Source organism: Elephantulus edwardii, unplaced genomic scaffold, assembly GCF_000299155.1.
Source record: "Elephantulus edwardii isolate Elephantulus edwardi_28Jun2011 unplaced genomic scaffold, EleEdw1.0 scaffold00152, whole genome shotgun sequence".
Lineage (NCBI taxonomy): Eukaryota > Metazoa > Chordata > Mammalia > Macroscelidea > Macroscelididae > Elephantulus > Elephantulus edwardii.
In genome coordinates this window covers 3,202,426-3,215,957 of record NW_006399902.1, presented here as the reverse complement: position 1 = coordinate 3,215,957, position 13,532 = coordinate 3,202,426, and the positions used below count along the sequence as shown (strand labels likewise).

Genomic DNA, 13,532 nt, shown 5'->3' with positions numbered 1-13,532 from the left:
GCGGAGCCAGGGGCTGGCTGGTGGGGAGGAGGAGGCGGAGCCAGAGGCTGGCTAATGGAGAGGAGGAGGCGGAGCCAGGGGCTGGCTGGTGGGGAAGAGGAGGCGGAGCCAGGGGCTGGATGGTGGGGAGGAGGGGGCGGAGCCAGGGGCTGGCTGGTGGGGAGGAGGGGGCGGAGCCAGGGGCTGGCTGGTGGGGAAGAGGCGTCCCAGCTGTCCTCCTGTAGACCCCTCCTATTCATACCTACTGAGTGGATAGCATTCACTGGTGGAGGAGAGGAGTCCCAGCTGGCCCTCTGTGGTTCTCTCTTATTCATGCCCACTGAGTGGGTATTACTAGCTGGTGGGAGAGTGGGAGGTTGGCCTTTTGGGAAGCTTATCTGCACACAAGAGACCTTGCACTTACCCCAGAAAGTTCTGTTTCCCAGCTCAGCACTGCCCCATTGGGCTAGGGCGTGGTGCTTGTAGAGGTCTCTGAAGAGTGGCTGTTGTGTCACTGACACTTTTGCAAGACCTAGTTGGCCACCCACATCCTTTGAACCTGCAAACGCAGCAGGGAATTTTGATAGGGTAAAAAGGAGGGGTCATTGTGAGGTATGGGGCACAGGTAGAAATCACTGGCATGGGGAGAGGCTTCAGGAGGATACAGTGCAAATGTGTTCACTGTTGTTATGTTCCCTTGAGTTGACTACAATTCATAATGACCCTATGAACAAGAGATCTAAATCCTACCCTATCCTGTTCCATTCCTTATCATCTCTATATACTTGAGTCCATCACCACAGTCACCTTGTCAATCCACCTTTCCAAGAATGATGACCTTCTCCAAGGTTTTGCTCCTGTTAACAACATAATCAAAGTATGTAGATAGAATTTCACCATCCTTGCTCATCCTGATTTCACCATGAATTGGATCAGGTACACCTTAGTCTTTAAATTGAAATTGCTACTCTTTAGAACTTTGAAGAAGTCCTTGATAGCAGATTTTCCCAATGCAACAGTTTTTTTGAGTTTAAGGGTGTTGATTGTAGATACAAGTAAAATGGAATCATTGACAATTTAAATTCTTTCTCTCTCCTTTGTCCCCGTGTAACAACCGTTGGTTAGATTCCAGCATAAATAACCATTTGTGTTCTTGCACGAGCACTGGGAGGCACCCCGCACAATGGAAGTCCTTGGATTCCAACACAGCATGAATGTGAGCTGGAAGTGAATGGTGACATTTCCGCACCCACTCTGTACGTCCTGCCACAGCCGAGCCACATATGTGTACAGGAAGAATGTTCCTCCTGAGTCCTCTCCTGTGGCTTCCTGCCTCTCTGAGGGCTGTGGCTTCAGCAGTTTCTCTGCTGCAGTGGGTTGAATCACACATGGTCTCAACTATCTTACTAGCTTCCCCAGGGCCAAGAAGTACTGGGTTGTCCCAACCTCTCTGAAGATCTGCTTTCCCTGATTGAACCATGAGCTTCCTGAGAACTTTCTGGAGAGTGAGTCTCACTCTATTCACTGAATAGAATAAAACTAGACAGGACCATATCCTTTCTCCACATCTGTTACATCTCTATGCTAAAAAATTCATTTGAGCAGTTGAACTTTTTGAAGAGAAACGTGGCATCAGGATTAGAGGAAGACTCATCAACAGCCTGCATTATGCAGAGGACACAACCTTGCTTGCTGGAAGGCAGGATGACTTGAAACACTTGCTGCAGAAGATAAAAAACTACAAACTTCAATATGGATTACATCTCAGCAACAAGAAAACAAAAATTCTCACTACTGGAACAATAAGCAGCATCAAGGACTTCCATTGTGCAGGGTGGTTTCCAGTGCTTGTGCAAGGACACAAGTGGTTATTTATGCTGGAATTTAACCAATGATTGTTACGCTGGGACAAACGTCTGGCTTGTCTGGATCAGGACCTCAAGGCCCTGAGGTTCAGTCTGGACTGTTTTTAGCGGCCACTGAGTAGTTTAGACAAATCACGTGAATCAGCCAGAAATTGCCCTTTCTGTGACTTTGTCACCAGTGAGGGGGTGCATATACATTCATAAAGGTCATGGCAGGCTTTTGCTTTAGTTGAAGGTGAGGACATTCAGCTTGGGCCCCAGGACCTCTTACCCTAGTGATAGACTGGCACAGAAGAAGATTCGATCACCTAAGCAGTGAAGCTCCCCTTCTGAGCTTTTGCTACTCTCTTCCTCCTGCTTGCTTCTAACCGCCTTTCCAGATCCAGGCCTGTTGTCTCCATCTCTAGGAAGTCCTCTCTGTTGCCTTTACATCTGTGCAATGACCCGAACCCCTTCTTTGTGGGCTCCTATAAACAGATTGAGCCAGGTCTCAATCTTCAAGCCCTTGAAACATGCGTCCCTGCCCATGGGGCCAGCTCACTTGTGTCTCACTCTATAAATACTTAGTCCATGCATTCAAGGCCTGAGTCTCCGCCTCTCCCTACCCTGATGTCACCGAGAGGAAGACATATAGAACTGTTTGGGGCCACCTGCGCTGAGCTGGGAAAGGACACTGCTCTCTAGGGTAGGTGGCATGTGGGGCCCCTGACGTTGTACAAAATAACACCCTGATGGTGCTGGATCTGCCTTTCAGAACCGGGAGAAGTACCTCCTGCCCTTCCTCTCCCTGCAAGTCATGGACTTCCTCCTGTGCCTGCTCACCCTGCTGGGCTCCTACATCGAGTTGCCTGCCTATCTCAAGTTCACTTCCCGGGGCCGGGCTGTGAGTATCCAGCAGGGGCGTGGTCCTTGGGAGTTCCGAGGGGCCAAGCAAATACACTGGTTCAGGTGCCCCTTTGGTCCCTTCCTAGTTGGAGACCTGGGCAAGATCCTGATCCTCTCCTAATCACTCAAGTTTCTTCATCTGTAAATTATCTCTGTAACTGTCCTTGCAAGAATGAAAGGAAGAAGGTAGTGAAGACTTGTGGTTAATTGTTCTTGAGCTTGTTCTCCAACTCACAGTAACTCTGTGTGCAGCAGAACCAAACTCTGCTTTTCATGGTAAACCCATTGCTGTAGTGTCAATTCTGACTTGTAGCAACCCTGCAGGACAGATGAGAGTGGTGCCCTAGCTTTTCTTATGCTGTGTTCTTGGAAGACGATTGCCAGATCCTTCTCTTGTGTAGCAGTTGGTGGGTTCAGTCAGTTAGTACTTAACCACTATGCCACCAGGCTGCAGGCTCAATGGTTAAGCACTGGGCTGTTAACTGAAGGTTTGGCTGTTCAAACTTGCCAGTGGTTCCTTGGGAGAAAGGCCTGCCAGTTTACCCCTGTAACAGCTACAGCCTAGAAAACCCTTTGGGGCAGTTCTACTCTGCCACGGGGGTTGAGGGTGTCTCTGAGTGAAAATTGACCTGACAACAAGAACACATGCTGAGCCCCCCACAAATGCCTGCTGCTGTGAGCTGACACTGCAGGAGAGGGCAGTTGCTCATTGCATGGCCAGTCCTCTCAGTCCTTCCTTTGTAACCAAGCTGGAGGAGGGAGGTAAAGATGATGAAAGGCAGGGATGAGCGTCTGTGGTGGGAAAGCCTTGATGGTGGTGGGGAAGCCTTGATGGTGGTGGGAAATCCTTGATGGTCACTGCCAATACATGACTCAGTTCCCAGGGAGTTGCTTTGGATGCTTCCTCAGGTTCTAGTCCCAGGTATTCCACCGACCTTTGTTGTGGATCAGTGTCTCAATACCTGTAAGCAAGGCAAGCATGGGTTTACACTTAGACTTCTTTACTAATCTGCAGTGAGCAGTCTGACGTGCCTTCACCCATGTGTGTGTTGACCTTGCTTCCTGAGTGAACCAGCCCTGTGTGAGCATCTCCTTTGTGGGCCCCTGTGTCTCCCTGCACACCAGGAGGCTGCACTGGAGAGTGGCTGCCGTGCACTCCAGTTGAGAGAATTAAGCTAAGGACCTACTATGTGCACTGCAGTAACTGAGCTCTCTAGTGGGATCTAATTGGTGATTTTTCTTCTTCTTCCTTTTCCTTGTCATTTAAGGGTTCCTCCAAGGTCCCACTGATGACCTTGAAGCTACTGGACTTCTGCCTGAGCATCATGACCCTCTGCAGCTCCTACATGGAAGTGCCCACTTATCTCAACTTCAAGTCCATGAACCACATGGTGAGTGTGGGCCGAGCTCTGCTCTCACTCACTACTGTGTGGCCTTAAGTGAGTCACCACACCCTCTGGGCCTCCGTGTTTAGGGGCAGCTTTCCTAGAAACAGAGCCAGTGGAGAGGAATCTTGTTTGAGTGATTTCTTTAGGGAGAACTTTTGAGAAGAAACCTGGAAGGGGTGAGGGGAGCAGTTTCAAGCAAAGGGGGAAGCTAGGCATAGATCTGACCCCAGAGGGAGAGCTAGAGGGTGGAATTAGACCACCAACTACATCAGGATTTTTTATTACCTCACATAGTTTCTGATGATCAGGATTTCTCATGAAACCTGCATTCAAGCTGGCCTTGAGGCTGCAGACATCTAGTCTGCGTTGGTGCAGGATTAGCTCTCAAGGTTGCTGGCTCTTTGCCTCACTTCTTCTCCATGTAGAGCAGGAGTCAGGCTTCTTGAGTATCCTCACAAGACGGCAGCTGGTTTCCCCTGAGTGAATGATCCGAGGTAGAGAGGCAGCAAGGAGGAAGTGGCAGTGTCTTTTACGGCTGCTACCTCTTTCCTGCCCCTTGTATTAGAAGTGAGTCATTCAGTCCAGCCCACACTCAAAGGGTGAGGGGGTGAGCTCCACATTTTGAAGGGATGAATGTCCAAGAGTGGGTGCACTCACTTTTCAGACTGCCACAGAGTTTGTCCCAGACAGAGCAAGGGGATCTGGGGAAGATACTGTACGTCAGTCAGTAACATCTATGAGCAATGTTAGGGGTACACTATGGAGGGGCTCAGCATTTTAGAATTAGATAGCTCCCAACAGCCAAAGTGGTCCACTAGAGAAAAGCACAGACCTGGTTCACTGGCAGCTGATGCCCGTCAGCCTGGTCATGGGCATCTGGATGGGGAACCAGTGTAACCACTTCCCTGGTTCCTCACCTGTTAGAGGCTCTGGTGATGGCTGGTCCAGGTAACGAGCGTGCCACACCGTGTTCCCGATGGTGTGAGCCTGTCCCCTGTAGGTGGAGCCACTGATGTGATCTCTAAATCTGTTTCAGAATTACCTCCCCAGCCAGGAGGGCCTGTCTCATAGCCAGTTTGTCAAGATGATGATCATCTTCTCCATCGCCTTCATCACCGTCCTCATCCTAAAGGTGAGTGGCCGGGCCTGCCCTGTGGCTCTGGGAGGCATGACGAGGCTGTGCTGGGCCCAAGGTCATGCATGCCAGACTGCTGGGGAACAGGAAAATGTGTCATCTGCAGCTCCCTCATACATCTTTTTAAGTTTTTATTTTATTTTATGTGTGTGTGTGTACTGTCAAATTGGATCTGACTGGTACAGGAGGAGATTGCCCGTCCTCCAGCACAGCATCTGGTGGATTCAAACCAAACACCTCTGGGATTGCAGTTCAGCTTCTTGCCACTAGGCCACCAGAGTTCCCTAGCTCCCTGGTACTTTTAACTCCCTTCAGCCCTCCCTACACCAGTTCGTGAACCAACTGGATCCTCTGGACATCCACGTGGACAAAGTGGATGTTCAAATGTTGCCTGTGCTCAAGTGTCGGGGACTTAGTGGTCACCTAGAAAAACCCTGACCCAGGAACAGGAAAGCCTGCTCTGTCTAGAATTAGAATCTGGAAAGACAGGGTAACAGTGAGCATAGTTCAATGGTGATTAATATTATAAAACATAATGAATAGGATTGGTTGTGTGAAAAACAATGTGAATGAAGGATAGTGTGAAACACAAGGTATATGAACTTTGTAAGTAAACCAAAATAAAATAAAAATTTAAAAATAATTTTTTAAAAGAGAATTAGAATCAGAAAAATAGAGATTTGAATCCAAGATCTATCCTAACTAGCCATTTGTTAGTTCTTAGTGAGTAATTTCTCCTCTCTAGACCTTAGGTTTCATCTGTAAAATGGGTATATTTAAGTTTTGCTTTACCTGTGCCATTGCTTGTTCTGATTTAGACATAAAAATGTAGCTGGGAAGGGAGTTCTGGTGGCCTAGTGACAAGAAGCTGTACTGCAATCCCGAAGGTCCAGGGTTTGAATCCACCAGATGCTCTCCTGGAGAAGGAGGGGTAATCTCCTCCTGTGCCAGTCGGATCCGATTTGTTCGTACACAACAAGAAAAAAAAAAGAATTTGGCTTGGACCTGTTGTTTGTTGCTATGTGCCATCGAGTGGACACTAACTCATAGTGACCCCTGTGTACAACAGCTCTGAACCCTGCTCTATCCTGAGCCAATTTCATTGTCTCTGACACACCTACCCTCATTACTCAGTCAATGTGTCAATCCATCTCATCCAGGGTCTTCCTCTGTTGTCTGTCCCTCCACCCTTCCAAGCACTGATGTCCTTCTCCAAGAACTGGTCATATTTGTAGAGGTTTGGTGATAAAAAGGAAGGAAGGGAATGGTTTTTTTCTTCCCTGAGGTAGTCTGACCTAGACACTAGTTCTAGGTCACATTTTAGAGAAACAGTGACTGATTAATATGAATTTATAGAAGCACAGTCTGGAGGGTGAAGAGGCATGAAAGCAGTGCCATTTCAAATGGCAATGGAAGTTAAGGAAATGAGGTGATTGAACTTGGAAAAGAGATGGCTTGAGGGGATGGGATCATTGTCTAAAGTGCCCAGAAGACTTTTACAGGAAAAAGAGAATTCTCCTCCCTGCCCCAAGAAATGAACAGGCCTTTATTACATTGTCTGAAAGGGACACCAAGTGACTGTGCTCAGAGGAGGTAAAAATGGCGTGAGGTAATCAAGGACACTTTCTTTTTATAGGAGTTTTAGGAAGGACTAGGGAAGATGGTATTTTGCTTAGAATTAGGAGTAAGGGTCCTGTCAGTTAACCTGGTTATGGGCTTTTGTGATCAGGCCCAGAGCTGTATCGGTATCTGGTCTCTGGTCTGGTCTCTGGTCTGGTGGCCTTAGACATTTTGAAATTTTTTCAAGGAGTGACCAGGTCTGGGGCAACTGCAACATGGGAAGAGAATTCTTACAGGGAATTCTGTGAAATTTCAGAGGGCAGGCCTAAAAAGCCAAGGAGTCTAAAGTCAACTCCACAGGCGAGAGAGCTTTAAAAAGTGTTCTTTTCCAATTAGAGACTTAATGTGATCATTGCAGAAATCTATTCCTAAAACACAAATGGGCACTAAGAGGACAGTAGCCCACCATTCACAACCTTGCAGGGACCACTACTGCTATATATCTTGCCTCCATACTGGTGTCCCTGGGTTGGCAATCTGCAAACACAGCTGTGTGTTCATATCACTGGGTGCTGCACAGTCAATTCTAACTCAAGGATACCATGTGAAAGGATAGAACTGCCCTAAAGGGTTGTCTAGACTGCAGTCTCTACAGAAGCCAATTGTGAGGCCTTTGTCCCATGGAGCCATTGGACGGTTTGAACCTGCAACCTTTAGGTCAGCAGTCAGATGTTGAAATGTTTCACCACCAGGTCTTATTTGTTCCTTTTAAATGCTCTTTGAAGAACTAATGTAACTCAAGCATGCCCATGAGTATACAGTCAGGACTTCCTGAAGGCTTCTTGGAGGAGCTCAATGCATGATTTACTTGCCTACCAGGAACTAAGACCCCAAATCCTAACACCCAACTCCGTCTCCTCATCTGACTTCTATTTTGTCATTCTCCTTGAGAAGGCTGTTCCTCCCTCCCGTAGCCACTGGTTCCCCTCCTTTTTACTCAGTTTTTACCTAGCCCCCTTGCTACCTAACTCCTTTATCATTCATTTTCTTTGTGCATACCTACGTCTGCCTCATCTTACATAAATAAACCCTCATCATGGGATGCTGTGAAGCAAGGGACCTTCTCAACGATGACTCATTGCTGTTGAGTTGACAGTGATTCATAGTGACCCTAAGGCTGCAGATCTTGAAGAGCAGACTGCCTCTCCTTTCTCCTGTGGAGTGGGTGGTGGGTTTTGAACTGTAGGCCTTTCAGTTAGCAGCCTAACTCTTAACCCGTGACACCCCAAGGCTCCTTCAGATGATGACATAGCCCCCTTATTTATCAGGCAGTGTGGTGGTTGTCTCTTGCTATCCAAGTATTTTCCATGAGACTCTACGTTCTGTCTTGGAAATCTTACCGTGGACTTCTTCTAAACAAGCAGGGTCCTCTTCCCAGTGCTCACACCACGTGCTAAGAGAAAAGGAAAAAGAAACCTTGTCTTCACATGTGAGACATACAGAATTTTCCTTTATTTAGAAACATGGAATAATAATGGATCCACTCTTTCAAAAACAATGCACTTAGTAAACGTTCCCTCTTTGCTAGAATCCCTGAGAACGTAATGAAGGCTGGTAAAGTTATGCTGGATGTTCTACCCTCTTTACCCATCAGAGGTTTTGTGCTAGTATTACTCTTCATGTTTAGTGAAACTGGGAAAATTCAGGCACTAGTATACATTAAAGCTTCACTCAAAGAGAAATCCGGGAGTTTAGCAAATCTGAAGACAGTTTCTTTCAGACTTAAAGTTTATAAAACTAGAATTGGAAGAGACCCGAGATATTCATCTGTGGTTTTCTACGGGGTGGGGCTGTGCTTAAGATTGCAACTACCTCATCCTCTTCCTTATTCTGTTACTAGCAGGGGCAGAGGTGTGAGTGTAGAGAACAGAGAATGGAGGCTGGAGAAGGTGGAGAGGCCCCAGAGTTAAGGAACCTGGCCGTGAAAGTGCCACGCTCTTCCTCTATGCCTAGAAGGAGGGCAGGGCCACTTGCCTTAGGTCCACAGCTATGGTCCACAGCTATCGTTTGTTTGTGCATTGAGAGAGGACCTTCCTGTAAAACTACCTGTGCATTTGTTTTTCTAAAACATGCATGTTTTCTTTTTCACTGATGTAATAGATCTATTTGAGCAAAACAAAAATTGTACTATTTATGTTCTGAGATGATAGAAGGCTTTTTAAAGCATTCAAATCACTAAAATGTGTATGATTATTGAGACAGTTGAGTATTGTTGAGACATCAATTGAGACAATCACAGTTATTTCTTCAGTAATATTATTGTCAGTAAAACAAACTGGAAGACCACATGCTGTGGGGTTCCATTTATATGTAATGCCCATAAAAGGAAGTTTTTCAGAGATCAAGTGAGTTAGTTGAGGCATTAGGATGGCAACTGAGTGTGACTACAATGAGCTCAAAGAAGCTTCCCAAGGCGATGGTGGTGTTCTAAACTTGGATTATGATGGTGATTGAACAATTTGGAAAATCTATCTTCTAAATGGTATGGTTAAAATGGTTGAATTTTATGGTATGTAAATTATATATCAATAAAAAGTTTGCTTTTAGTCAACTAACAGGTGTGAAACCATTATAAACTACTTTTAATAGAATGAAAAAAATTGCATGCATATAAGTAATTTGAAGAAAATCTTTCCCACCATCAGTTCTATCTCCAGAATAAGTGAGATCATCTCAGAAAGCGGTGAGCTCCCTATCATGGAGGTAACATGCAACATCATCAGGACTGTTGTCAGAGAGGCTGCAGGGCAGGGGAGAACCCAGGAGAATAGGTCTCTGGGTAGCACAAGTGACTTGTCTGAGCTACTAAATGAAGGGTTGATGGTTCAAATCCAACTAGTAATGTCACAGAAACAAAGAGCTGGTGACCTACTGCCCTAAGATCATAGCCATTGCAAACTCCGTGGAACACTTTGGGGTTGTACTGTGATATATGTGCGTTGGAGTCTACTCACTGGCAGTAGGATTGGATTCAGTGCTACCCTGAGAGTCCGAGACAATATAAAAATAGAGGCCTTGTAATGCCTGAGATTAGCGTCACACTAGCTCCTAGTTACATTGGCCCTCTTCCCCAGTCACAACAAGGCCTTTGAACAGCAGCAAGTGGATGCTGCCTTCCAAGGAGAGATGTGCCCTCCAGGAAGTACCTGGCGCCTGCTCCAGGTCTGTGGGGTGATAGTTGTTGTTAGGTGCCATTGAGTTGAGTACAACTTATAATGACCCTCGGAACAACAGATCTGAACCCATTTCTATCCTGTGCCATCCTCACAGTTCCTGACATACCAGAGCCCATTGTAGCAGTCACTGTGCTACTTTTGAGGGTCTTTCTCTCCTCTGCTGACCTTCCTCCCTTCCCAGCAGCATGTCCCCCTCTAAGGAATAGGCCCTTCTAGCAACTAGGGTGATCTATAGAAGGAAGGACAACAAAGCACAGTCTGAAAGAAAAACTGTGGTACATTCACACAATGGAATTTTACACAACACTTAAAAACAATGAACTTGTAAAACACTACACAACATGGGTAAGCATGGAAGACATTATACTGAGTGAAATATCTCAGTCACAAAAGGACAAATCCTGTACAACACCACTGTTATAAAATAGGACAGACATGGGTATTGGGAGGAGAATAGAGTGGATAGATAATGGACACTGCTTTAGAACAGATGAGAGGAAGGACTGTCTGAAAGGAGTATATGATTAGGCATCATATGCATGACAACAATTTGGAACAAAGGGTGTATTGTGGGGTGGGCAATTTGCAACAATGAATGAATGAAAACCTAACCTTTCTATAAACTTTCATTAAAATCACAAACAACAACAACAACAAAAGCAAAGCACAGTTTGACCTGGGTCTTTTTTCCTAGATGTACACATTCAAGTGTGTGTGGAGGTGCTATCTGCTCATCAAGTATATGAACACGGAGGAGAGGAGCAGCTCCAAGATATTCCAGAAGGTAAGCCTGCTCAGATCTCAGCTCTGCCACTTGTTTGCTCAGTCAGTCAGTCAGTCAGTCAGTCAGTCAGTCAGTCACTTAGTCACTCAGTCACTTAGTCACTCAGTTACTTAGTCTCTCGTTCACTCACTCAGTCACTCGGTCATTCGCTCACTTTCTTACTCACTACTCAGTCAGTCAGTCAGTCACTCACTCACTCTCTCACTCACTCTTATGGGTCCCATCCTTTCCTCTGTGGGTCTCTGTTTCTTGACTCCTAAGATGAGGGTTGATGGTAGAGTCTCTCCCTCTGAGAATATAGAATGTCATTCTCTCATTAAGTATTTACTGCCTCAGAGTCTTTGCCAGCCTGTACCTAGCCCTGGGGGTGCAGAGAAAACAAAAATTTCAAACCAATTCAAGAGGGACATACAGGCCATACTGAAGTCAGATGCAGAGACCTGGTTACAATTTTGTGTGATATAGAGAGGTTATGGGAACACGGAAGAGGCACCTGGCTTCATTTAGGGTATCAGAAAAGTTTCTTGGAGGATGCAACACTTGGCCATGTCTTAGTTGGTCAAGCGGCAGAGCTAGTTGGGAAAGCGGATGATGTCTTCCTGGCATGAGAGCATGAGATTTGCTTAGAAGAGAGGATTCTAGGAGTGATGGGGGAAAGTGCAGTTGGTTTACATAACTGATGGTAATCTGTAAAGTGAGATTGTTGTTGTTAGATGCTGCCTGAGTACAGCTCATAACGACCCCATGAACAACTGATCTGAATACTGTCCTATCCTCTGTCATCCTCACAATCTCTGGCATCCTCAAGCCCATTGCTGTAGTCATTGTGTCAATCCACTTGGTTGAGGGTCTTCCTCTTTTGCCTTTCCTCCACCTTCCCAAGCATGATGTCCCTCTCGAAGAAATAACATCTAACAACATGCCCAAAGTATGTGAGATAAAGCTTCATCATCTTTGCTTCGAAGGAGCACTCTGACTGCACTTCTCCCAAGACATACCCATTTGTTCTTTTGGCAGTCGATGAGATAGTTAGCACTCTTCTCCAACAGCACAGTACAAGGGCATCAATTCTTCTACTGTCATCCTTATTTATTGCCCAGCTCTCAGATGCATAGCAAGTGACTAAAAAGACCATGGCCTGAATCAGGCTCATCTTGGTCCTCAAACTGACATCATTGCTCCTCAATAATTTGGAGAGGTCTCTGACTACAGACTTTCCCAGTCCAATACGTTGTCTGACCTCCTGACTGCTCTGGTATCAAGTGGATCCAAGAAAGAGGAAGTTGTTGACAGTTTCATTTCTCCATCTATTGTAATGTTGCCTATAAGGTTCAGTGGGTAAGATTTTTGTTTTCTTGATGTTGAGATGCAATCCACATTGAGGCTATGGTCTTTGATCTTCTGAAGCAAGTGCTTTAAGTCCTCCTCACTCTTAGCAAGCAAGGTTGTGTCATCTGCGTAACGAAGATTGTTGGTCAAAACTAGTACAAGCAGCAAAAACACTCAGTGAAATGCAAGCAAAACCCAGGAATTGATTAGCTTGTGGTACTTAGAAATCCAGGGCAGGTCTGGGTGTAGGTGTGGCCAAGTTCAGACACCAAAAATGTGCTCGTCCTCTCCATTTTCTGATTCTACATTCCTCAGTGGGACTCCTCTTTCAAACGACGCTTCCACTGTGGTTGTGAAAGAACTGTCAAAACCACTATGCTGTCATCCAATCCTGTCAGCAACCCCAGCTGAAAGAAAACATTCCAGAAGTCTCTGTGGCTGGACTTGCTTGCATCCCGTGCCCGTCCTCAAGCCAACGACTGTGGCTGCAGAGATGGAATTCTGTTTTGAGTGGACCATGCCAAGGCCACATGCTCATTCTCTAGATTTGAGAGGATGGGACCATTTCTTTTGAAACTGTGTTTTCTGGAAGGAAAAGAATATGTTGCTAAGACAAGGTGAACTTGAGATTGAATAGGAAAAAGCAAGCATGACCCCTGCAGGGACAGAAGGTGCACTTCATCCCCCACGTGCAGTGCCCGCTAGCTTAGGTGCCTAACAGATGCCAGCCAGCATCAACAGTCACTTTTCCAGTGGTGGGACTCCTCTGTCCAGGTTGGGCTGTGGCTCTCTCCTGCCAATCCTCAGGCTTTGTCACTTTGTCTCTCCTAGGTGGTGGTCCTGCCCTCCTATGAGGAGGCCGTGTCTCTGCCGTCCAAGTCTCCGGAGGGGGACTCAGCCCCACCCCCCTACTCAGAGATGTGATCCTGGCCAGGCCTCACTCTGGTGCCAGGAAGGATGGAGCTGCCTCGGGACCTGCTTCTTTGCTTTGGCAGCCCCTGCGCTGGGTGGCCCGTCTGGCCGACTTCAGGACAATCTGCTTGTGTCCCCCTCGCTGACCTGCTCCTCTGATGGGGCCTTTGAGACACTGACAATAAGGCAACCCTTTTGGCTGAATGATCCCTTCAGTCCAGCCACACTGGGTTCATTTGGATGAGCTCCACTGCTTGGTGAGACCATTGTCTCCTTGACCAATTTAGCCAAAAAATTGTCAAATCCAAACCATGTGAATTCAGTTCAATAACCCAAACAGCTATTGCACTGTTGTGTAAATATTTGTTAGTTCACACAGAGCAATTTATTTGAGTAATTGTAACTTAACCCCTTTATTTATATATATAATATATACATTATATATATAATGTCTAGTAC

At 46.2% G+C, this 13,532-nt stretch overlaps 1 protein-coding gene across 1 annotated transcript in view; it reads left to right on the top strand.

Annotated features, from left to right (window-relative positions):
• The window catches only part of LAPTM5 (lysosomal protein transmembrane 5), a 35,428-nt gene extending 22,343 nt beyond the window's left edge, over positions 1-13,085 (top strand). Inside the window, exons 4-8 of the mRNA XM_006894930.1 lie at positions 2,599-2,727; positions 3,998-4,120; positions 5,154-5,249; positions 10,743-10,832; positions 12,993-13,085. Coding sequence (XP_006894992.1) covers positions 2,599-2,727; positions 3,998-4,120; positions 5,154-5,249; positions 10,743-10,832; positions 12,993-13,085 — 531 coding nt within the window. The remainder of the gene's footprint in view (positions 1-2,598; positions 2,728-3,997; positions 4,121-5,153; positions 5,250-10,742; positions 10,833-12,992) is intronic.
• Positions 13,086-13,532: the final 447 nt, after the last annotated feature.